The sequence below is a fragment of the Anas acuta genome, chromosome 1 (genome assembly GCF_963932015.1).
Source record: "Anas acuta chromosome 1, bAnaAcu1.1, whole genome shotgun sequence".
NCBI classification, from domain to species: Eukaryota; Metazoa; Chordata; class Aves; order Anseriformes; family Anatidae; genus Anas; species Anas acuta.
In genome coordinates, this window is record NC_088979.1 from 38,960,434 (window position 1) to 38,983,379 (window position 22,946).

The 22,946-nt window shown below is 35.9% G+C and overlaps 1 protein-coding gene across 5 annotated transcripts in view; it reads right to left on the reverse strand.

Moving 5' to 3' along the window:
• PCDH9 (protocadherin 9) overlaps window positions 1-22,946 on the reverse strand; it is a 722,486-nt gene that overhangs the window by 514,938 nt on the left and 184,602 nt on the right. Inside the window, exon 3 of one of the 5 annotated variants that reach the window (XM_068675931.1) lies at window positions 7,997-12,374. The exons of the other annotated variants lie outside the window; for them this stretch is intronic. Within the exon in view, the coding sequence (XP_068532032.1) occupies window positions 12,354-12,374 (21 nt within the window). The 3' untranslated portion in view covers window positions 7,997-12,353. Of the gene's footprint in view, window positions 1-7,996; window positions 12,375-22,946 lie in introns of those variants that run through there. 5 annotated transcript variants of the gene reach the window in all.

A 22,946-nucleotide genomic window follows, 5' to 3' on the forward strand; every position in this document is an offset into this window, starting at 1 on the left:
TTAATGAGGTTATCCCTGACTATCAGGAACTCTAATGAGACTACAAACACCTATTTTAAATGCCAAGCAAATTCCTGGTAAGCAACAGACTCCCTCTTCGTAGAGCTGATTCTCTTGAATCCTAATAGTAACTGACAAGACTTCCCCATCTGGACTCTGTATTTTTTTTTTTTTTTTACTTTGCATTTTGAGTATGTGACAAAGCTTTGTACAAGGGATTGCCTTTACAAGGAGAACTGTATGTTTTTTAAAATGGGTGAGCAGCATTGTAATAACATATGTGGAAAGATCAAAATGCAATTTCTTTTTATTATTCCTATTACTGCATTCCCCTACACAAATGGCAACCTCTTCAGAGACATCATCTGCAACATAATATTGATTTAATGCACAACTTTGCATGCCTGCCACATCCTCAGATTAAAGATTTAAATTAATATGACAAGTGAAACACTAAGAAATTCAACAATTCACCAGATAGGCTTATACACACAGGGTACACTTTATAGTAAAAACAACACAAAACCAGCCACAGCTTAGGCCTAGGCCAACTTTAATTTGCTTGATTGATCTTAAGAACTTTGATCACAAATTCATTATTCTCTTATTAACTATTAGAATTATTGGCATTTATAAGGAACCTATAAACCTATTAAACTAGTCTTAAATGTTGCAATCTATTTATTGAACATGCCAGCAATGAAAAATTAATTATTAAACAACCACCACAGGAAAACATCAGTGGCCTTGTCACCTTGGAGCTAGATTGATAGCATGTTACCTTCTGGAGTGTGGGGCCCTGCAACTCTCAAATATAAACCTTGGAAGGGTAATGTTAAACATGTCACAGCATAAGTCACATTTCTAATTTAATGTTTTATTAAATGTTAGATAGAATAAATTTATCCAGGCCTCACAGACTCTGTCTTAATAAATGAATTGGCACTCTTTCAGATGTAAAAAATGGTCACAGTTTCTCAAGGGCATCAGAAACCCTGAAGCATATGACACCAGTAAATACAAAAAGCAAAGGCAGCATGGACAGTGATATATTTGCAAGCACTGCGGGTGAGCCAACACTTTCAAAGTGCTGAGGCTAACAAAACAAGGGCAGTGAACTCCCAAAATGGGAAAAGCACCTGCAGTAAGAATCTGTGCTTGAGTGCTGTTGCATGAATGTGTCCACTACTGAAAAAAAATGGAAAGGGTGTGGGTTTATCACCCTCCTGCTACTATATTTCAGGATATGTTTGTATCTTTAAAATTTCATGAGCACTGTTAATAATTTATTTTTCTCCTGTCTTTTAATTTTTTAAGGCTAGACCTTGAAAACAAAAGGCAGGCAGGCAGACAATATATTGTCTCCTTCTACTGCAATATCTACTGCACCTTCACTTGTGTTTCCTTACAAAACTGCTGTCATTAGTAATATATAATTTCACTAGGAAAAATGGTAACAAGCCCCTTAGTCAAAACCAGTATAATCCTGCCCTGGTGCATCCCTCCAGAGACACTGTAAGGCTTCTGTAAGTAGCTCTATTTCAAAAACATTTGGCTTACATAAGGCTCAACGCTACCACTCAAGCAATGAAAGGCTATCACAGCACAATTGAGCTCTTCTGTATATTTCCACCAACACTAAACTAAATGATTGTAAATGACACTGTTAAAACTGACAGAAAATTCCCCTTCCCCCATCAGTGATTAAAAAATTAAATACTTAGCACAATTTTGTTCCAGAACTCTAAAGTGTTCAATAGCTATTCATCTCACATTGCCACACGTTATACTGTTAGCCAGAATAAGAACAAGTTTCAATAAGCAATGCACAAAAACAGAGAGATGCCCTAAAAACTTCTCATGCAGTCTGTGCATCTTGACTTCATGCATCTGGCATCCCACCAAATGCACAAGAATGTTTATGAGAAGGTAAAAGGGAAGAGGTCTCTGAAACTTCCTTTGAAACTAACATTTTTCAAGGAAATCAGGAAGCAAATTCATAGCATATAAACAATCTAAAAGAAAGTAAAAAACAAAACAAAACAAAAAAGAAAAAAAAAAACACACAATTGTGCTGAGCTTCTATATACACGTATACAAAATTCGCAATCTAACTAAATGACACTTGCCACTCCACTTATTAGTCCTAAGGCAGATGTGAAAGGAAATTAGAAGGTCTTTATTAAACAAACAAACAAAAAAAAACACTTCATTTAGACATTGGTGCTACATGAAAATATAAGCAGTGAAATGAACTTGCTACCAGTAAGAATGACAAAAAACAGTGTTGACCTAAACTACATTTAATCCTGTCTTTAAATGACCTGAAGAAATATAATCTGAGATGGACAGTCACACATCAAAATAGAAACTGCATATTTATATGGATTTTTTTTTTTTTCTGCATTCAAAAAGCAAGGAAAAGGTATAAAATACAAATATCTTTTTTTTTTTTCTTTCTCTTTTATTCTGTATAAGTAATATATTTGATATTAATGGGCTCTCCTTAATGGTACAGCACTGTACCTCAGAACAGAAATTGGTCCAAACATTTTATACTATTACACAGTATATGCTTTATATGACAAATACATGAGCTTAACAAGTAAATAGGATAAATAAATAGGATTGATAGTATCTTTAGTTTAGTTTTTAATTACACTGGTAACAGAACAAGTGTTTTTTTGTTGTTGTTGTTTGTTTCTTTGCTTAACAATGACTGCTTTCAATTCACGTTTTTTTTTTTTTTCCTCAATTTTTTTTTCCTTTTTTTTTTTTTTTTTAAAGATAAATTCTTTTAGCCCCAATTTCAATTACAAAGAGAAACCAGCTGGTTTAGTATTTTCTAAGAAGCTACTGCAGAGTGTCTTAATTTTTGAGGTACAGTGGTTTGTTACTCAGGCATATAAAAATGCTAACACTTTTAAACTAGAGTAAGATTGTACATAGGCAAGTAAATAAACATGCTTATAATATATTTTATGAGACATCAGAAAATGAAGAACAGCATAAGTAGCTCAAAATGCTCTGGCTGCATCTAAGGTTACGCTTTTGGAACATGGCTGCATCTTCTGCCCAGTCTGTGTTCCCTATTTTTCTTTACAGGATTAGTAGGACACCAAGAAGAGGCTATGGCAGATGACCTCCTGTTGCCAAAATACAGAATTTGGATCCTGTTGGATCCCTGTTGTGCTCCCTGGCTCAGACATTTACAGTGCTATTATGTCCAGTAATACAGAAATATGCATAGCTCCTGTTCCAGAGCAAAGAGAAATCTAATAGTGATGAAATGCGATAAGAGATAAGCATAAGAATAGAGATAAGCATTTTCGCTTATCTCTACTCCAGAAGAAAGAAATAGTGACCCACTGCTGCAGTTGTTATTCAGGGATGCACTATCAATCCAATGTGCTCTACTGTACCTTAATACTCTATCCCTTAAGATGACAAAACACATACAGAAGTTAGGGCAGAGAAGACTGTAAAGTTGTTACAAAAAGTTACAATAATAAGTAAATCTTAATTTTCTACTACTTAAGCATTTACTTTTTTATTTTCCTTTATTTTAGGATAAAAATCCTAATATTTACTAGTTATCAAGTTCCAATTTGCTAAATATGTTACACTGAAACATGAGCCAGTTCACTTCCTCTCTATTAAGAGGCAACATTTATAAGCTTGTCTACAGAAAACTATAGTCATCAGATATCAAATATAACCTGTAGATTTTTTTTTTCTGCAACCGATCAAAAGATCACTTATTCTTTCTGAGCAGAACAAATATACATATAAATTTATTTCAATATATTCAGGCAGAAGATAATTTGCCTTTTTTTTTTTTTTCTTGCCTGTTACAAAATAAAAGAATGCAAGCTGAAATTTGCCTTTCGATGGTAATAAATGGGAATCTATCTAAAGTCTTCTGTGCAGTAAAATCAAACAGATTTATAATGTCATAGGATGACCAATTTTATCCACAATATAATATAAATAGTACCATTATGCCTACAACAGCTGGCCCAGGCCAACCTAAAAATAAATCTAAAATATGATTCAGTTTGGGAAACCCTATCAAGAATGCATTGCTTTACTTCAATATCACAGAATCACAGAATCATCTAGGTTGGAAGAGACCTCCAAGATCACCTTGTCCAACCTCTGACCTAACACTAACAAGTCCTCCACTAAACTATATCACTAAGCTCTACATCTTTTAAACATCTTTTAAAGACCTCCAGGGATGGTGACTCAACCACTTCCCTGGGCAGCCCATTCCAATGCCTAACAACCCTTTTGGTAAAGAAGTTCTTCCTAATATCCAACCTAAAACTCCCGTGTCTCAAGTTTAGCTCATTCCCCCTCATCCTATCACTGGGCTTGTGGAAGAGTAGACCAAGCCCCACCTCACTACAGCCTCCTTTAAGGTAGTGCGATAAGGTCACCTCTGAGCCTTGTCTTCTCCAGACTGAACAATCCAGCTCCCTCAGCCGCTCCTCGTAAGGCTTGTTCTCCAGACCCCTCACCAGCTTGGTCGCCCTTCCCTGGACTTGCTTGAGCACCTCCATGTCCTTCTTGTAGCAAGGGGCCCAAAAATGAACACAGTACTCGAGGTGCGGCCTCACCAGAGCCGAGTACAGGGGGACAACCACTTCCCTAGGCCTGCTGGCCACACTGCTTCTTATACAAGCCAGGATGTTGTTGGCCTTCTTGGCCACCCGAGCACACAGCTGGCTCATATTCAGCCGACTATCAACCAATATTCCCAGGTCCTTCTCTGCCAGGCAGCTTTCCAGCCACTCATCTCCCAGCCTGTAGTGCTGCTTGGGGTTGTTGCACCCCAGGTGCAGGACCCGGCTCTTGGCCTTGTTGAACTTCATACAGTTGACCTCAGCCCATCAGTGCAGCCTATCCAGATCCTCCTGCAGAGCCTTCCTACCCTCGAGCAGATCAACACACACCTAACTTGGTGTCGTCTTCAAACTTACTGAGGGTGCACTCAGTGTGTTCAATATGGTTTACTTCTGCAAAACTAGTCACTGGATGCAGGTTGATATCAGTCTATCCAGAAGTTGTGGCTGCCCCATCCCTAGAAGTGTTCAAGGCCAGGCTGGATAGGGCTTTGGGCAACCTTGTCTAGTGGAAGGTGTCCCTGCCCATGGCAGGGGGATTGGAACTAGATAATCTTTACGGTGCCTTCCAACCCAAACTATTCTATGATTCTATTCACAAAATGGAAATTCTGAATCTACAACCTATGACTCACATACTAGCTTTAGAAAAAGCTAAAGATATTAATTTTCAAAACTTTCTCTACTGAGCTAAATTACAGTGAGTCAGCAAAGTGAAAGTCCATTAAAGAGAACTGCAAATGAAATAATGGCTCCGTCAATTTTAACAGACAGATTTTCATTTGCTTCCTATTTCACCTTAGTGTTTGTTCCTCCAGACCACAATACTTTTTTTTTTTTTTTTATGACACAGTAATGTGTCTTATAAGACACTTGTCTTATATTTATATGGCACTATAATTACACTGTCTAATGGAAAAATTCTCAGTGATAAAGGGATCACAATAGTTGGTTACATATTAATTAATTTATTTATTTTTTTATCCTACACAGTATACAGTAACAGATGGTAAGTAGGTAAATGGATGGATAAAAAGCATTACTATGTGTGTTCTACTACAAGTCCATGCATGACAAGAAAGCTCCCTGACACTCCCATTAAATGCTGGAAAGACTTCTTAACAGATATTAAATATAAATTAAAAATCAAAGTCGGTGACATGTAGGATGTTTGTCTTTAGTAATCTTTGGTTTTAAGGATTAAAAATTGAGATTTGCCAGCCACTTTTACAGTGACTAATAAACTAATAAATTTAGGTACATGCAGAATTCTGGAATTCTCTTTAAAAAGATGCCTACAATCTAAATTAATTATTTTAATCAAAAACAGAACAGCCATTAATACTATAACAGGACCACCTTTTCCAGAGATTTATGCAATCCTTATGAGAATAAATAACTGTTCACTGTGGTACCATTACTTGTGGGTATAAATATTTGCTCTTTTACTAAAGACAAACATTTTTTAAACAAATTAATTCCTCAAAGTTGTGTGTATTAGAAATGTTTTCATACATGCAAATCATGGGGATTAGAGATTACAGTACCTGTTATACTACAAAAGAATTATTACCCTTGCTGCCTTTGGCCAGGACATTTCATTCTTTTTCCTGTTTGTGTTCCTACTCTTCTCTTATGAATTCTGATTTGTTTGAAAGCTTCTTCAAACAGGAATGATTTATATATGTATACCATTCTTCTAGTATTGACTGTGGACACCAGGAACTACAGCTGTAGTTCGTGTTGTTTGTAGCTGTGTTTGTACAGATATTCATACTTGAAGGTGTCATACCTACACTATTGTTATTGTTATAAATGAAGTCTCAACTCAATCTGAATTTAGTAATATTTATAAAAGACAAGTAAACAGCGCTGGGTGCACGGGGAGTCTATGCTCTACCAATATGCACACATGAATATCTAAACTTATAAATATACAGCACATTGCTTTTACATACTAAACCCAAGTACACCTATACATATGTACAATCAGAAAAGGTAACAAACAATCCTTTAAGTTCCATGACTTTACAGTCTCCATTTTCCATTCCTTTTGAACAATATGTCTTCCTTTAAGTGGTCAAGCAACTCGGCCTTCAGGCCTTATGTATCCTGTTCTTCCTGGATCGAACAAAAGCATATCCATCTCCTTTTCAAGGCCAGTAGGCCTGGGTCAAAAGGCACGTCCAGGTCACCAGGGAGCGTAACAGCAAAAGCCTTCGATGGCTGCAGCAGCAGAGGGGCCGATGGCGTGGCAGTCGCATCACCAAAGGAGCCTGCAGTTCCCTCACTGTGTGGCAAAACCACACGTTTCTGACACTGGTCCCACACGGCTCTTTAAGGCCTCAGAGATTGCTCGCCAGGTGCTGAGCAATCCCGCCACAACCTTGTCGTTTTTAGTTGCAGAGTCCCACGCCTTGACCTCAGTTTGGTCCCATGTTTCAGGATCATAAACCGTCTGATTGCTAAGGAGAATAAGCTGTAAGGTTACCAGGACAGTCTTTGTTTCTAAGGACGTATGATTCCCCATAATGCGCAACTGCTTACCAGCGAGGGGCAGTTGTGTGCGAGGGATCCACTTCTCTCGGCTTGAGCTTCTTCCTAGCTCTGGTGCACCTATTTCCAGCGACTTTCTCTATGAGCTTCTTTGAGCGGTTTGCCGAGTCTGGCCGAACCTGTCTTCATGAGGCGATCAATGTGCCTGTTCCCGTCCTGGTCTCCGTTCTGCTAGCCTCTTCCTTTTCATTCCTTCTTTCTGCTTCTTTATTGATGACATAATTTCATCGTGTAATAAATGAAGTCTCAACTCTGAATTTAGTAACATAAAATAATATTTATAAAAGGCAAGTAAACAGCGCTGGGTGCGCGGGGAGTCTATGCTCTACCAACACGCACACGGAACCGTCGAACTTTCCAAATATATATAGGACATTGCTGTTACATATTTACAAGAAACCCGAGTACGCCTATACATATGGATATCCTATCCCCGCTTCATATTATAATTCTCTTTGTGGTGGTCGTTGTGGGTGAAGGGCTCACGGTTTCCCCATCACCATTAGCAACCTTTTGTTCCAGACTGCAGGAGCGTCTTCGACTGTCTCCCTCTTCTTCTACACATGCTCTGCCCACCACAAGGTTCCCGAAAGAAACAAAACGTGATTGCTTTTCCCGCATTTCGTTAACACTTGAAACCACACTAAACAATAAATGTAAACAGTTCTAACCAGCAACCCCCCCCCACGACTTCCGTGCCTTAACAGAGGGGAAAACAAGCAATCCCAGAAGGCAGGGCGTCGCCTCAATCACCCTTGTTTATTTCCTCTAAGACCTCATCGTTAAAGAATTTGATGTTATCACCAACCACGAGGCTTTCCGACCCCCATTGCCACATTCCCAAATCTCCCCCTTCTTTATTAATATCAACCATTTTTCTGACACGACTTACCACTCCATATGTAACAATCGTGTTGCCTTTTTTTTTTTTTTTTTTTAATCTCGAGAATAGGCTCCCCTCTTTTACCCTTCACCCCACAGCAGTGCTTTTCAAAAACAACTTTTCATTGGTCAAACAACTTTGCATATAACAGCAACGGCAAACACCCAGAAACTTCCATGCCTTAATGGCTGGAGAACAAGAAACCCGAGACTGCATGGAGTCTCCTGAATCATCCTTCTTTGTTCCCTCTAAAGTCTTTTACATTCCTGATGACGTCATCGTTAAGAGTGTGATGTTATCATCAACCACGGGGCTTACCGACCCCCATGGCCACACTCCCAAATCTCCCCCTTCTTTATTAATATCAACCATCTTCTCGACATGAATTACCACTCCATATATAACATTATGGTTACCTATCAAGATGCTACTTGGTTTGGAGCATGTGCTATACCAAACATACTGATCTCCCTTTTGAGAACAAATAAATAAATAAATAAAAATAAAAGTAAAAAAGCCCTCCACCCATTTCAAGCAGATTCTAAAGTTCACTATAGCCTTACTTCATTTATAGTACTTATCACTCTGTGCTCATCTCTTTCTCCCTTCACTTGTCTCCTTTCTGTCCCTCTGCAACATATTGCTACTGTGGGAGGCATTCACACTGTCTAACTTTAGTCAACTAATTTAGGGCTCTGAATCATTCTCTAGGAGTGCCTGCCTCATAGAATTTGACTATATATGGAACAGACATTTTTTAAACTTAGGTGTTCTAATAAGTACTTTCTTCAAATACCCAACGTATTTTGGCCTAGCTAGTGTTAATGCTTCTTTGTATTCTTTCCTATACTTCTGTAAAAAAAAAAAGTGAGCGAACTTGTGAAGTGTTTCAGATTTTTTTTTCAGTATTTTACCAACACTTTCACTTTCTCTCTACTATACTTAACGCAGCAAGCACACTATTTGTAGGAAAGCATTAAAAAAAAAAAAAAAAAAAGAAAATAACAAAAGGAAAAAAAAAAAAAGATCAAATAGATACGGTATTTAGCCACTGAATTTTGCTAAAACGACAGTAGATTCTAAAAAGTACATCTGCTCAATAAATTGCAGCATTCAGCCAAGGCAGTTACAGATGTAAGCAAGACAGTCCATCAGTACATTGCCTAGCCATGCCTTGACCTTTCTTCTGAGACTGTCAACAAAGGTGCCAATTAGAGTCATGATTAAAGCAACACATTTTGTGTTGTGCTAAACACAACTGTTACAAAGATCATCCATTTTGCTTAACACTGGATTCCTGATTGGCTCAACATAGATTTTCCACTGACGACTACTTTGGTATGTCTCCAGACAAAGAAAAATTAAGTGTACCATTCACATACTTTCCTTTTGATCTCTTGGGCCACAGAGAAGCTTAGGCTTATGCTGTTAATGTCTGAATGATTTTCTGGTACATCTTTGACTTTATTTAGTTTGTAATCTCTCTCACAAATTAAGTGATCCAAGACTTTATTAAGTTCCTTTTATATCAGGATTTAATGTTAAATCTACCTGTTTCCACATACCACAACTAATTCTGTCAGCCATAAATTATGCATCCTAATTCAACATATTGAGATCTGCAAGCCAGATATTCAAGAGCCGCTTCTGAAAGCCTTCCCTTCAATAAAGCCATAAGAAAAGACTTGATCAATATATGTATCAAATATCAATTTATTTAAAGAATGTTAAATGTGATAAGGTGATGAGAGGTGGGTAAGGAAGGCAATGATTTTTTTTCTGTCTCAGTTACACAATGCACACATGTAATTTATAGAAAATTTATGCAGACAAGATAAAAATAACATATAGTTGAATATGGACTGTATGCTGCATGAAAAAAGACATGCTGTGTATTAATGTTAGGGAAAATATTATGGGATTATATTATAACATTAAGCATTATCTTGGAGTTTGATTAATAGGGGCTGTGTTGGTTATCTCACAAGCAATATAACATGTTATAAAGATTTTAAACAGAATAAGGCATTTCTCTCAAGGGTTATTTAAAGTTACAGAAATGTACATCTAGCAGTTACTATTAATTACTATTTATTTTATCAAAAGTTTAACTAAAATCACTGTTTCTATAATAGTAAAAAATAAGGAAATCATCAGTAGGAGCAGCAACAATACATTGCCCCAGTTCCTGATTAAATGTAGTGTAGCTGAGTGGGAAGCTTGGAAACTTTTTTATACCTGTGAATTTCAGAAGAAAAAAATATATATAAATTCAGAAGAGTTATCTTCTGTATCTCATAATTCTATTAGTTTGCTAAGACTGAATTAAAAAATAATCACTTTGTTTTTATTTTTATTTTTTGAAATGAAGAGGTACTAAAAAACACCAGTGAAGCCCACTCCAAATTGTCATAAAAACTCCAATGAGATGACAGGTTTCTTCTCACAAATTTAAGGATATGAAACAGGATCTTCCAAACAAAGAGTTGTATTAGCAATATAATCCATCACAGTTTACTCCCACTGTATTCTTTCACTTACTATTTTGTACATTGAAATTATAAACATTGATACCACTCTCCAGGAAGAAGTTATTACTAGAGACTAACAGGATGGAGGGATGGAAGGTATTAAAACACTTCATTTGAAAACTGCAATATCTCTCATGGGTTTCAATATCTTACGAAGATCTGGGGATCACAGAGGAATATGCAACCTTCTCAGGAAAGGAGACAACAATGAAATGTGCCTGACAAGCACTGTTAAATCTTTTCTATGTTCACGTTAATTTTTATACAAGTTCTGGAGGAAAAGAAAAAAAAAAGTGAAAAAACGTATAGATTCTGCAATGGAATATTCTCAGGATATGGATTTATTTCAGACAAATGTTTATTTATTGATGCATTTTATCTGTGTTTACATAAAAAAATAGTGGAATAGGGGTTCCATTTAATAAGTGACAGCCTCCTAGAGATGTTGAAAAATATTTAGTGATATTCTACCAAATGGCAGTGTACCATTAGAAAGGCATATATTAATCTCTTATACTACCTGAATACACATACATTTCAAGAGATATATTAATCCACAGCAAATGCGAAGTATGGATATTTTCAGTACAAAGCCAGCAGCAGTTACAATATTCACACTGTTTTCATATGCATTGTTTCTGCAAAACTCAGCCTTCAATCACTTAACATTAAGTCATTTTCTTAGGTTTGGCTGGAAAACTGTAAACACTTATATAACTTTTTCTTAGGTTACTGCTTTGCAAATATATTGTGAAAAGCATTTAGCTTTTATTTATTCACTGAAGTGAGCTCATGTGTTTGGTACACTTTTTTTTTTTTCCCTATATTAACTAAATGGCACATTGTACAGCTTCTTTTCTTATATTCGATGCAAAGGCATCATTAATGTTGTATTATGTTCATTAATAGATATGACTGTACAATATATGTTCTATCTCAGTTTCTTATATCAGTTTCTTATGCTGCACAAACACTGTGGTATTTCAAAAAAAAAAAAAAAAAGTGAAGAGCACCAAGTCTTCTTTCTCTTCCTCCTTCAAACAAGAAACTCTACTTATATTTTTGATTGTGCTATATTATACTGATTTGTTTGTGTATTGCTATGCAGAAAAATAAAGGCCAAAGTGGTTTTACTGTTATACTCTTTTAAGTCAGCATCCTGTATTTGACTATATCAAAATAACTTCCTCAGCAAAAATGAATATACACATACCTGCGCACACGTGTGCATGCATATATATATATGTATGCATAATTGGTCCCTAGATAGACAAGATTGCATTCCATATTCAACCTTAAAATCTTATTAGACTCCAGTTCTAACTATAGAGATGTTGCTACCATTTTAATAAGCTTGTTCAGAAAAAAAAAAAGAAATTTTATACCTGTTGTCAACCTCCATTCCACCCAAAATTGTTTTAGGGTTGGATGGATTATTGTATGGAAAATACTGCATTTCCTTCAGACAAATCTTTGGGAATATCAGAAGTTCTAGTTGTCCTTATTCCCTTTAAGTTTCCCTTATTCCCTTCCAGGTAGGGTCTAAGTTGCAGGTGACTGATCACATTTCCAACAAAATGTTCAGGATTTCTTTAAGTGTCCCTTCTGAATTCAAGGCAGAAGCATGATTCTGTGCAAGGTGTCCCAAGCAGTTTGAGAAGCCTTCTGTGCAAGCAATATTCTTCATGAAGAAAGGTGGTGGAGCTTGTTGCACACTGTAGGCAGTCAGGGTTGATGAAGCAGATATTGACTCTCTCAGGGAGAGGATGGGGAGCACTTGAGAGAAAGAGAAAGAGATACCAGGAAATAAGCAGGCCTAGGGGATGATATGACATATAAAGCATCAAAATAGCTTTGCCTTTCCCTTTTTCCAGGAGAATTTGGAGGATTAGAAATCTTAAGATATCTAGGTTCATATCAGATTCTGGAAGAGTCTGGAAAAATAACAGTTGCCTAAAACTTTACCACTAGATTTCTATTTATTTATTTATTTGTTTTATTTTCACATGAAGTTTTCTTCACACAAAGGCATAAGAAATAGTCTCTATACTCTACAGGCTCCCTGCCTATTTAGACTGATAATATTTCTGCTAGCTAGGATTATCACCAAGACAGGGTTAAGAACTATTACTTGCAGCTTGCTCCGATCTTAATTTTGCATGTGTCTGCCTAACATACTGAACAAATTAACTACTTTTCCATCCTCTGTCTTTAATTTCCGTACTTGTGGTCACAAAGAGCATAGCTATCTCATGAACATTTAGATTTAATTGTGAAGGTAACTGGTCCTTAACCTTGTTAGATTCACTGAATAAATGTGGCAAGAAAAGGTTCCTCTCAAGAGACTAACTCCCTCACCATTTCAGCCAGAGATTAAGTCATTCTGGGATAGGATGCAAAATGAAGCAAAACCTCTCTAAAAGATTTTTGGAAGAAAAAAAAAAAAAAAAAAACGTTTTACATTATAGCAAAAAGTTAACAGCAGGGTGCTTCAAGGTGCCATACAAGAACCAGGTGCTCAAAATATATTAATTAACATGAAAAAAATGAATGAGCAGCAATGTAGCAAAACTTGCAGATTGCACAAAAAAAGACTGTTAACCAAGTGTAAAGAAGACAGGAAACTTCAGAGGTAACTGACCAAGCTAGATGGATGGGCAGTCATAAAAGAGGTGAAAATCATTTATTTAAATGCAAAATAAAGCATATTGGTGAGAAAAACTGTAAGGAATCATTCACTTTACCAGACATCTCAATTAATAGCACCAACTTAGGAAAAACACCTGGGCCCCACTACAGACAGCTCAATGAAAAGCCCTGTTCGATGTGCAGCTGCAGTCAAAAAAGCAAGTAAAATGTTAAGATGCATAAGAAATGAGCTGGGGAATAAGAAAGAAAATATAATGTCATTATATGAATCAATAATTTTCCCTCCTCTGGAATAGTGTAATGTACTGGTCACCCCATCACAAAAAGGATATTACTGAATTAGAAGGTATTCAGAGAAGAGTGATTGTGATAATTAGGCATATAGAGAAGCCTTCATATGAAAAGACTGGAAAAAAATGGAATTGTTAACCTTAGGAAAAAAAAGAAAAAAAAAGATGAATAAGAAGGGATATGATGAAAGTATAAAAATGGTAAGTGGCAAAGAGAAAATAGATCAGGAGCTTCTGCAGTCCTGCATCTCATAATTCAAGAACAAAAGGACACTAAGTGAAAGTGAAAAGCAGCAGCTTCAAATCTGATAAAAGGACATACTTTTTAATGCAGCACATAATTAGATTATGGAACTCAATGCCACAGGATGTCACTGATGTCAAGACCTTACCAAGATTCAAAGAAGGACTCGGCACTTACAACTCTTGATGTTATTGGGAATCTTACACAGACTAACCATTAAAAAGTTTTGAAAAAGAGGTTATGTGCCATGTTTCATGATTTAAAAAATACTTCTAAAAAGAATTTGGAGAAAGGATCCCTAGAAATGGATTTTTCCGTCTCCAGCTATTTGATTATTTTGTTCTTTGCTTTGTTTTGTTTGCATTTTGTCTTGAGACATATATTGAAGAGAGACTGTAACAATGAATCACTACTCTGATCCACTTACTGAAATCCTACTAGTAGAACTTTGGTCTTCCCTTTCACAGAATATTTATCCTATTCTTTATTGTAATTCACTCTACTCCATTCCAGTTAGCTGACTGGATTAGTGCATCATCTACTGTCAATTAGCATAATCGTTGCCATAAGCAGTATACCACTGCGCATGTATTTGGAGCAACTGTGAAATTTCTAGATGCAGAAACAAATAAATTTTCACTGTGGCAGCTATGCAATTCATTCCATGTGTCCCAATTGTCTTAAAGCCCTACCTTAACCTCCAGCTATGCTATTGACATCTTGTTTCACATCCTGCAGCTGGAAGACATATGCAATATCTCCAAACAAGAGACACTTTTCTTCATAAGCCTCCAATTCTCCACAGTTTCTTTACCACATTTTTTTCTCCTTTCTAACTCTCTCGCTGCTTGGAGAGATTAAGGTATTATTCTCCCACCTTTTGTTCTTAAACCATTTATTTTCTCATTCATTGGCTTTCCTTTCCCTAGTTCTTTCCTATATGAAGATTTTCCGTGCAAGTAAATAATGGCAGACACAAGCATAAAAGAGCTTTTCCCCAAATTAGATATGTTAACCGAAAAAGTGAATCAAAAAGAGAGTGTGAAATATACTTGGTGGAATCAAGATTGTTGATTTTGACCAGTATTCCCAAATAATTCTTCCTTCCACTGTTATTAATTTCATTACATTCTCAGAGGGAAAGGGAAGAAAAAGTCTTTAAGTATTATAAGTATAAAGGTTTTGGAGGGAAATGGTAGTAGTCTATGTATTATTAGTAGTATTATACTAAAAGCCAATTTAATTATATACCATTAAAACCACCTACAATTTTCTAAGATTCAGATTCAACTGAATCTTGTCACAAGCCTCATTCAACAGAAGCTATTAACTAGATAGCAGGGAGATAAACCATACAGGTATCTTTATACAGGTTCTATTTACTGGTCCTGTTGCTTTAATTTGACACCTACCCAGCACAAAACCTGCTAAATTCTCGGGGGTGGGGTAGCTATAAAGTAAGTGAAAATATTGGGAGCGGGCGAATGTCAAGCAGCTGAGTTTGTAGGGCTAGCAGGGTAAAGAAAATGCTGGATGGCTGTAACTGCCTTGGAGAAAATTTGGTTTTGGACAGTGCTCAGGAGATGGCCACTGCACAGAAACCCTGAGATAGCTGACCTTGGGATTATGTTTGAGAGAAGATGGCAGACCCAAATAAACTACAGTGTAACTAGAAAGGAAAGATGTGGTGTGCTTTGTCTCCTCTCCTGCCCCGGTGATTGTTTTTGCTTTGGTGCTGTTTACTTTTCTGTGCTTCCAGGTGCATGTGTCACACATGTCAATCAGGCATGGTCCTGATTTTATTCTTCTTTAGCCTTTTCTTCTTTAGGAAAAATATTACGGTAGCATAAAGAGTTTATGTTCTACCCTTCCTGGCTTGAGCTGGTACATCCTACAAAATGTTGCAAAAAACAGGTGGATTAAAGACTTGTGTCAGTGCTGTTTTCTGAAATATCCATGCTGCACTCATCATGTGGTTTAGATATGCCTGTAGATTTACAGGTAATCTGCAAAACTGTTTTTAGGCTGAATTTAGTACACAGGACATGCACTTAAAACACTCTGGTGTAACTATGCTACTGTTGTGCAACAGTCAATTGCAGAAGAGAAAGACCTAATTAGCAACAATAAGGAATTTAATGTTAAAAAGCTAGAAAAAATGGATCCTATATTATGTGGGATAATAAAAATTATGAATACTGCTGGTATTCTAAGAATACAAGCCTTTGAATTCCAGCCTATGACTATTTACAAATATGAGCTCAAGATAATTGTTATGCGTATTGTTCTTTACCTTTTAAATTTTTGTTAAGACTTAATTCTCATTGATAACAATTCCACAATCATGAAAAAAAAAAAAGAAAAAAAAAAAAAACTTTCATTTGAAAGCCACCTACTGGTGAAAGAGTGAATTGCATTTTTACCTCATTAAATGCTGCACAAATGGAAACAATAGATACTAATGCTGACTAAATACAGTACTAACAGCTGTAATTTTTAAGTTAGCTTCTATATCTTTGTATTTCATATAGTGAAAAGGTAGCAAGATATCAGGAGAGCAGATTTAGCTAATGATCACTATTTCACAACATTTTTTTTCAACTATGTAAGTACCCCATCCTACCTCTTCAGGTCCTCCAGCCTATATTTCAAGTCAAGTCCTGTGTTGTAAATGTTGTCATCAGTTAAAAAGTATGGTATAAAGTCAAATATTATTTTCATATGAAAAATCTATACAATTAATAAAAACTATTTCAACTAATTTACTTTCCCTTTCCTAGCAAAGAAGCATAAATGTCAGCTAACTATTAAAATAAATGATAAAATATTTCATTATGGTTGTGCAAAACTAGGTTTCCCATAGTAATATTACCTCATGCATGTTACACATGTATGTTCTCATCCTGTTTTGCATATTAAATCTAAAAAACATAGTATGGTGTTGTTTTTTTGTTTTGTTTTTTCCTATACTTTGTATTGGATAAGTATGTTCCCTTACCATGAAAATAATCTTTTCATGTTATAAGTTTAGATCCAATTAGATTAAGTACAAGTGTGCATGGAAAGACCTATGGATGGATAGACTTCAGCATAAGAAAAGGCATGCTTTTGTATGGTATCATTGTATACTGAAAACTAGTTTTTGGAAGAAGTAATAATGAGAAGTATATTACGTTTGTTCCCATTATGGAAAAATGTCTTCTGAAAACAGAAAAGTTAATTAATGCACATTTTAAATGATAAAAGAGTGAATGTGCAGGTAAGATAGCACCCAGCACTTCTTCAAAGTGGACCTTCCAAATCTAAAAACATTATTTACCCAATTACAAGTTGGGCTTTAGTGGCAAGGGTGAAACTGTGAGATGATCTTGAGTGTATTGAAACAAAGGCCTACTACATTTTACACTCTATTAGAACTTTATATAATATACAGAATCATATTCAATTCCATGCAGAACTTCTTCATTTGCTCATAGCTTTCCCTATACATTATTTGGGATTTGGCATATACTGTGTTTTATCCTCAATCCAAAAACAGTATTTATTTTTTTCCCATCAGTACAAGAGATTGAGCTATACTTAATGGTTCTGAATTGGTTCTCCTAAAGATGAAAAGCTCCTTTTTCTTTGACATTTCATCAGGAATAGTGTGATTGGAAGACAAAAATGGTAAAGGAAAGCTTTTTTTGTTTTGCAGATCTCATCAAGACATAAGCCACATTTCCATGAAATTGGTTAAGCAATTGAAAAAGCTTGACCATATTTAATACAAGTATAAGCATAACTAATACTCAAATATAAATATAACATATTTAACAAAAAATATATGCTTTATGCGTATCAGCTTTTTTCTTTGCTTTTTTTTAAACACTAAAATAAACCATGACATCCTAGCAATAACAAAGATAATTTTTCTGCTTCTACTACTGTCTCAGCATAAGCCTAATTCTGAGTATTACTTCCTAAAATATATCTTTGTTCAGATATGCTGTCTGATATGGAATGAACTTTAAAATTGTGCAATACTAAAACACAGGTAATATCGGACAAGATTTGCAATGGCTTTAACAAAGCTACTCACATCTTAGAATCAGCCTTAGCCTCTACTCAAGACTGAATTGTCCAAGGGCCAAGATGTGCAGCTACTATAATTAATCCCATGATATTCACTACTTACATGTGTAAGGTATCTGTAGGATAAGACCTGAAATCATGATTTTGCTCTTAGCCAGTAGCTATTTCAACCAGGAAGGTCAATTTTCTAAGCCCTAAATTTATAAAGGGCATTAAAGAGATATTCAGCAAACAGTTAGCACATACAGTTCATTTTGTTTGTTTGATTTTGCCTTTAATTATCATTGATAGTAAGATAGATGATGAAAAAGCAAAGCAATCTCTGGAGTAATATGACTTTTTCTGTTGAACCACTGCTTAGATAGACATTTGAGATCAACCTTTCACTTAGTTTATGATACTGAGTTTTCAGTTCATGGTAACCAGAGCTCTCTCTTGAACTGTTCTTCATTTCCCTTCTCCTAATCTCCAAAACAGTCGGCATTCAAACATAAGAACAGTATTTTTAGCTTACTCATTTCTTCCAAAAGGTCTTTAAGTAGAAAGCAGCCAGTTATCTCACAAGATGAGGGTGTTAGTGGACAACATTATCACAAGGACTTTCTGCCACTTTCCACTGCAATTCCTGAAACGTGATAAAGGAGAATAGATGGGGAAAGTGCTAAGCACATTACAGTCTGAGTTTTTCAACATCTAGATGATGATGCCAGGCACCTAGAGGTTATGGACATTCTGTCCTATACCCAAGCTCATAAAGGACTGGGACTAACTCTCCATAAACTCTTCAAGGGAATTAGACTGGTACAATAATAGTTATTTGTATGAAATTATAACTAGTTATTTAATTCTGCAATGCCCAAATGACAAGATTTAGGGCTAACACAGGCTACAGTTGCAATGTAGCATGTCAAAAGCCAAAGGATATACTAAACTGTAAAGGAGAGGATGATGCTGAAGAACTGAAATGTAGGCACTTGACCAAATCAAAAGATTTGTATAGAACAAATGGGATGAAGAAATAATGTTAATCAGCACTGGATAGATTTTGAAAAAGATAAAGATGTTGTTCTTTTCAACTTTAATATTATCTTTCATTTTTCTTAGTTTCTCTGGCCAAATTAGAAGCAATGTCTATTCCTGAAATGTCTATGCCAACCATATTCCAACAAAGTTAACTCTGAATAATGAACCACTTACAAAGCAATGATTATGTCATGGCTTTGAATGTTTTAGTACATTTTTTTCTACAACAATAGTTACAACTATGATTCTTTGTGATTGTGTAGATTGAAGTGAATTTGACTCCAATCAAGGAGTCAGGAAGTAAGATCGAGGGAATTACAGACCTGGCAGCCTGACATTGGTCCCAGAGGAGATTATGGAGCAGATCATCTTGAGTGCCATCACACAGTACATATGTGTACTGGGTCTGGCTGGAATGTTAACTTTCCCAGCAGCAGCCCATACAGTGCCGTACTCTGCACTTGTAGCTGGAACAGCAGTGTTATCACACCAGTGTTGTGTCTAATGCTGAGCAGCAGTGGCACAGCATCAGGACTCTCTCTAACCCTCCTAGGGGATGGGCAAAAAAGTGAGGAGAGAAACATCACTAGGGCAGCTGACCTAAACCAATCAAAGGGATATTCCATACCATGTGATGTCACACTCAGCAATAAAAGGTGGAAACAGGAAGAAGAGGGGAGGGGTGGGCTCTTGTTGAGAAGATGTCGGTCCTCCTCTCGAACACCGGCTGCGTGCGTTGAGGCCTTGCTTCAAGGACGTGGTCAATCATCGCTCATTTGTGGGAAGTAGAGAGTAATTTCTTTCCTCTGCACTTCCATATAGCCTTCATTTATTTTAATTGTTTGTTTTCCTCCCTTCTTTTTTATTTTCCCTTTTCCCTTTTTATTTCCCCTTAGTTAAATTGTTTAGTTCATGGTAGTCTTTATTTAATTATTATAATTATTTCCCTTTAATTAAATTATCCTTATCTCAACCCGTGAGTTGTTCTTTGCTTTACTTCTCCCCCTCCTCATCTAAAGGAGGGGGAGTGAGAGAGCGGTTGTGGGGTTTAGCTGCCCAGCACGGTAAAACCACCACAATATGGGACAATTGAGTGACCAGAAACAGTCAGCATGGGTTTATGAAGGACAGGTTCTGCCTGACTAGCCTGATTTCCTTTTATGACAAGATGACCCACTTAGTAGATGTTGTCTTCGAGAAACTAAGATATCTGAAATAGTAGTTTCGTTTCAATATTCACAAAGAATTGCATGTTAGCATCCTCTCATAGCTCGTCCAAGCTACTTCTCACATGTCCTAATACGTAGTACTTTAGACTTTCCAACAGTGACTGTCCTGTTTAGACTATAATTAGTAATCATCTGAAAAAGGTAAGACTTTCCTAAGAACCATCTTCGTTCCCAGTGAAGCACCTATGTCCACTCTTAGTTCAGCAGGACTAAATAAAACACTATAGCAGTTTTCCTATAAGAAAACTTTGTAGTTGAGAATGTTTTTGTTTGTTTTTTTTTTTTTTTTTTTTTTTCCTGTTTGTTCTTTGTTTTTTGTTTTTCATGTTTTCACTAACATTTAATTTGGATGATTGTCGTATTTTTATATTGGGAATTATAGCCTATTGGTAAGGAGAAATTAACCAGTACAATTTCTCAAGGATCTGAAGTAGACAGAACAAGTCTCTTAGTGAAAACACAGAAAGGTTAATGAAATACATACATCATAAAAGGCAGAGTGCAAGAAGGGAACCCTATTAGAAATTCATTCTGTTGTTTGCAAAAATGTATATTTTTTCTCTATTAACCTATAAACAAGGTATTACTGATACATAAAACCTCTGATACAACAAATTTTAAATACCAGAATATTTAACTATGAGGAGGGATTTATTATGCATCAGAAGTACAATTTGAAGACTGTTTGGGAAGGTCATTGTTTGCCATTTTTAAGAACAGTTTTACTATACCCAAATATCTATGACATTATATTAAACATTCCCCAAGTGACATTGTATGCACTCAATCTGTCATTCTCAAGGTACTCTGCTGCCCTCAAAGGAAGTGTAATAGATAGCATTTTAATAAATGAGTGAGCTACAAAATCACATTTCACTTTGAGGAGACTTTTCTACTATTTCACTCTCAACATAGAAGTGGCAGATACCTTCACCTTAGGGCCATTTTCTATGTGCTTATAGACCAAAGGGTAGTATTTGAAAACTCAGCAAGAGTTCTCCTTCTGCCCCTTCTCATTTAACAGAAAGTTTGTACTATGTAACCTTCCACAGGGTAGAGCGAATCCTCTCAGCTCAAGCCTGTAAAACTCTTTGTTATAACCATGAGAGAAATCTCATTTTCCAAGCATACTCTGTTGCGGAATACACAGGGTTTAGATGCAGATGAAGTCAAAATCTCATTAATGACTCAGATCAACAGCTGCCATTGATCGTTAAAACATAAATGTGGTGACTTCTAAATCTTAAAATGACACAGCAGCTGTGCATTTTGGGAAACGAGAGAAACTGAATATAATGTAACAATTGATGAATATCATCTTCCTGCTACATAGATATTGCTGAGAATTTTCTGGTTAAAATGAAAAGAACAACATAGCCTTTATCTGACATTTTCAAACTATCTCATGAACACACACACACAAAATATTCCAGGTTTTTCTTGATGCTTATTTGGTTTGCTTTCATTCTGCAAAGAGTGGCGTGAAAAGCAACTTGGAAAGATTCTCTCTTTAGTTTTAAAGCATCAAATGCTGTAAATCCCTGTATTTACATGGCATATCTTACTGGCCTATACATTTTGAAATAGAATGTCATTGTTATACAAATGAACCTAAAACTTGATGATACCAGATGGAAATGCAAACTGGGCATGAGTTGCAGGTAATTGCCACTAGTGGGACCCACTGCCCTCATTAGTTATGTATTGTTGCAAATAATGTTATCTGTCAATTAAAAACTTAGATTAAAATAAAAATACAATTTAAAATAATGTATCATAAAAAAAAAAAACTGGTGACCATCACCTCAGATTCCTAACATGCATAGACAAGTAGCTCATCTCCATTTCTCAATTTATATTTAAAACCTATGTATTTAACAGGAATTAATGAAGATCCTAACAAAGTAAATTAAAAAAAAAAATCCCATTAAAAAAAAAAAAAAAGCAGTCACAGATAGCAAAGGTTAAAAATACTTTAGATCTAAATTTAACTCAATAAAAATGCAATTTGTAACAGGTGTTTATGAAGTCTTTTCAGTTTGCAGCCACATGCAATACATGATCTGATTGAAACAAAATAATAACCAATCAAATCACTGTCAAGTACCTAAAATGACTGTGTCTTGCAAATGAGTTCTCAGTGAAGTCAATGATAAGTACTGGATGACTCTACCCCAAAATGTCTGTGAAGAAGAACGTACAACTACAGTTTTGCACAGCAGTATGTTTAATTGGCCAGAATGTAAAGGAAGTCCAACAGCTGCAGCCAATCCTTGTCCCAAACTGAAAATAAATAAATAAAAAATAAAATTAAAAAATGGGAGAAAGCAAGTTACACATCTCTCACACAGGTGGAAGTCATCCACACAGAAAGCTCACCAACTCATCTGTCCCACTTGTTACAATGTGGGACAATGCCCTCAACAGCTTTACTCCTGGAGAAAATGTCCTCAAGCACCACAAGTCTCTGTAAAAACTGATGCAGTTGTTATCATTTGAGAGGGTTCATAAGCAAACGCCTAACAAATTACTGCTTTTTATCTATTTTTATGCACTTTGGATATGTAAATACTACTACCATTTTGGTCTGTATCAATATAACTCTGTGATAACTAATGTGTACAGAAAGCCAGTAGCAATCTGGCCTCTTGAAAATTTCTTCCTTGAAAATTCCCTATGAAATACATGGCTTTAGTTGGTTTAAAGTAAAAAACAACACATCTAGGGTAACACCCTGGGAAACAAATTCAAATAAACAAACAAAATCTTTGTGAAGAACAAGTAAATGCAAGTTCATGAAAAATCACTACAAATTAGAAAATTCTTCCTCTTCCATTCA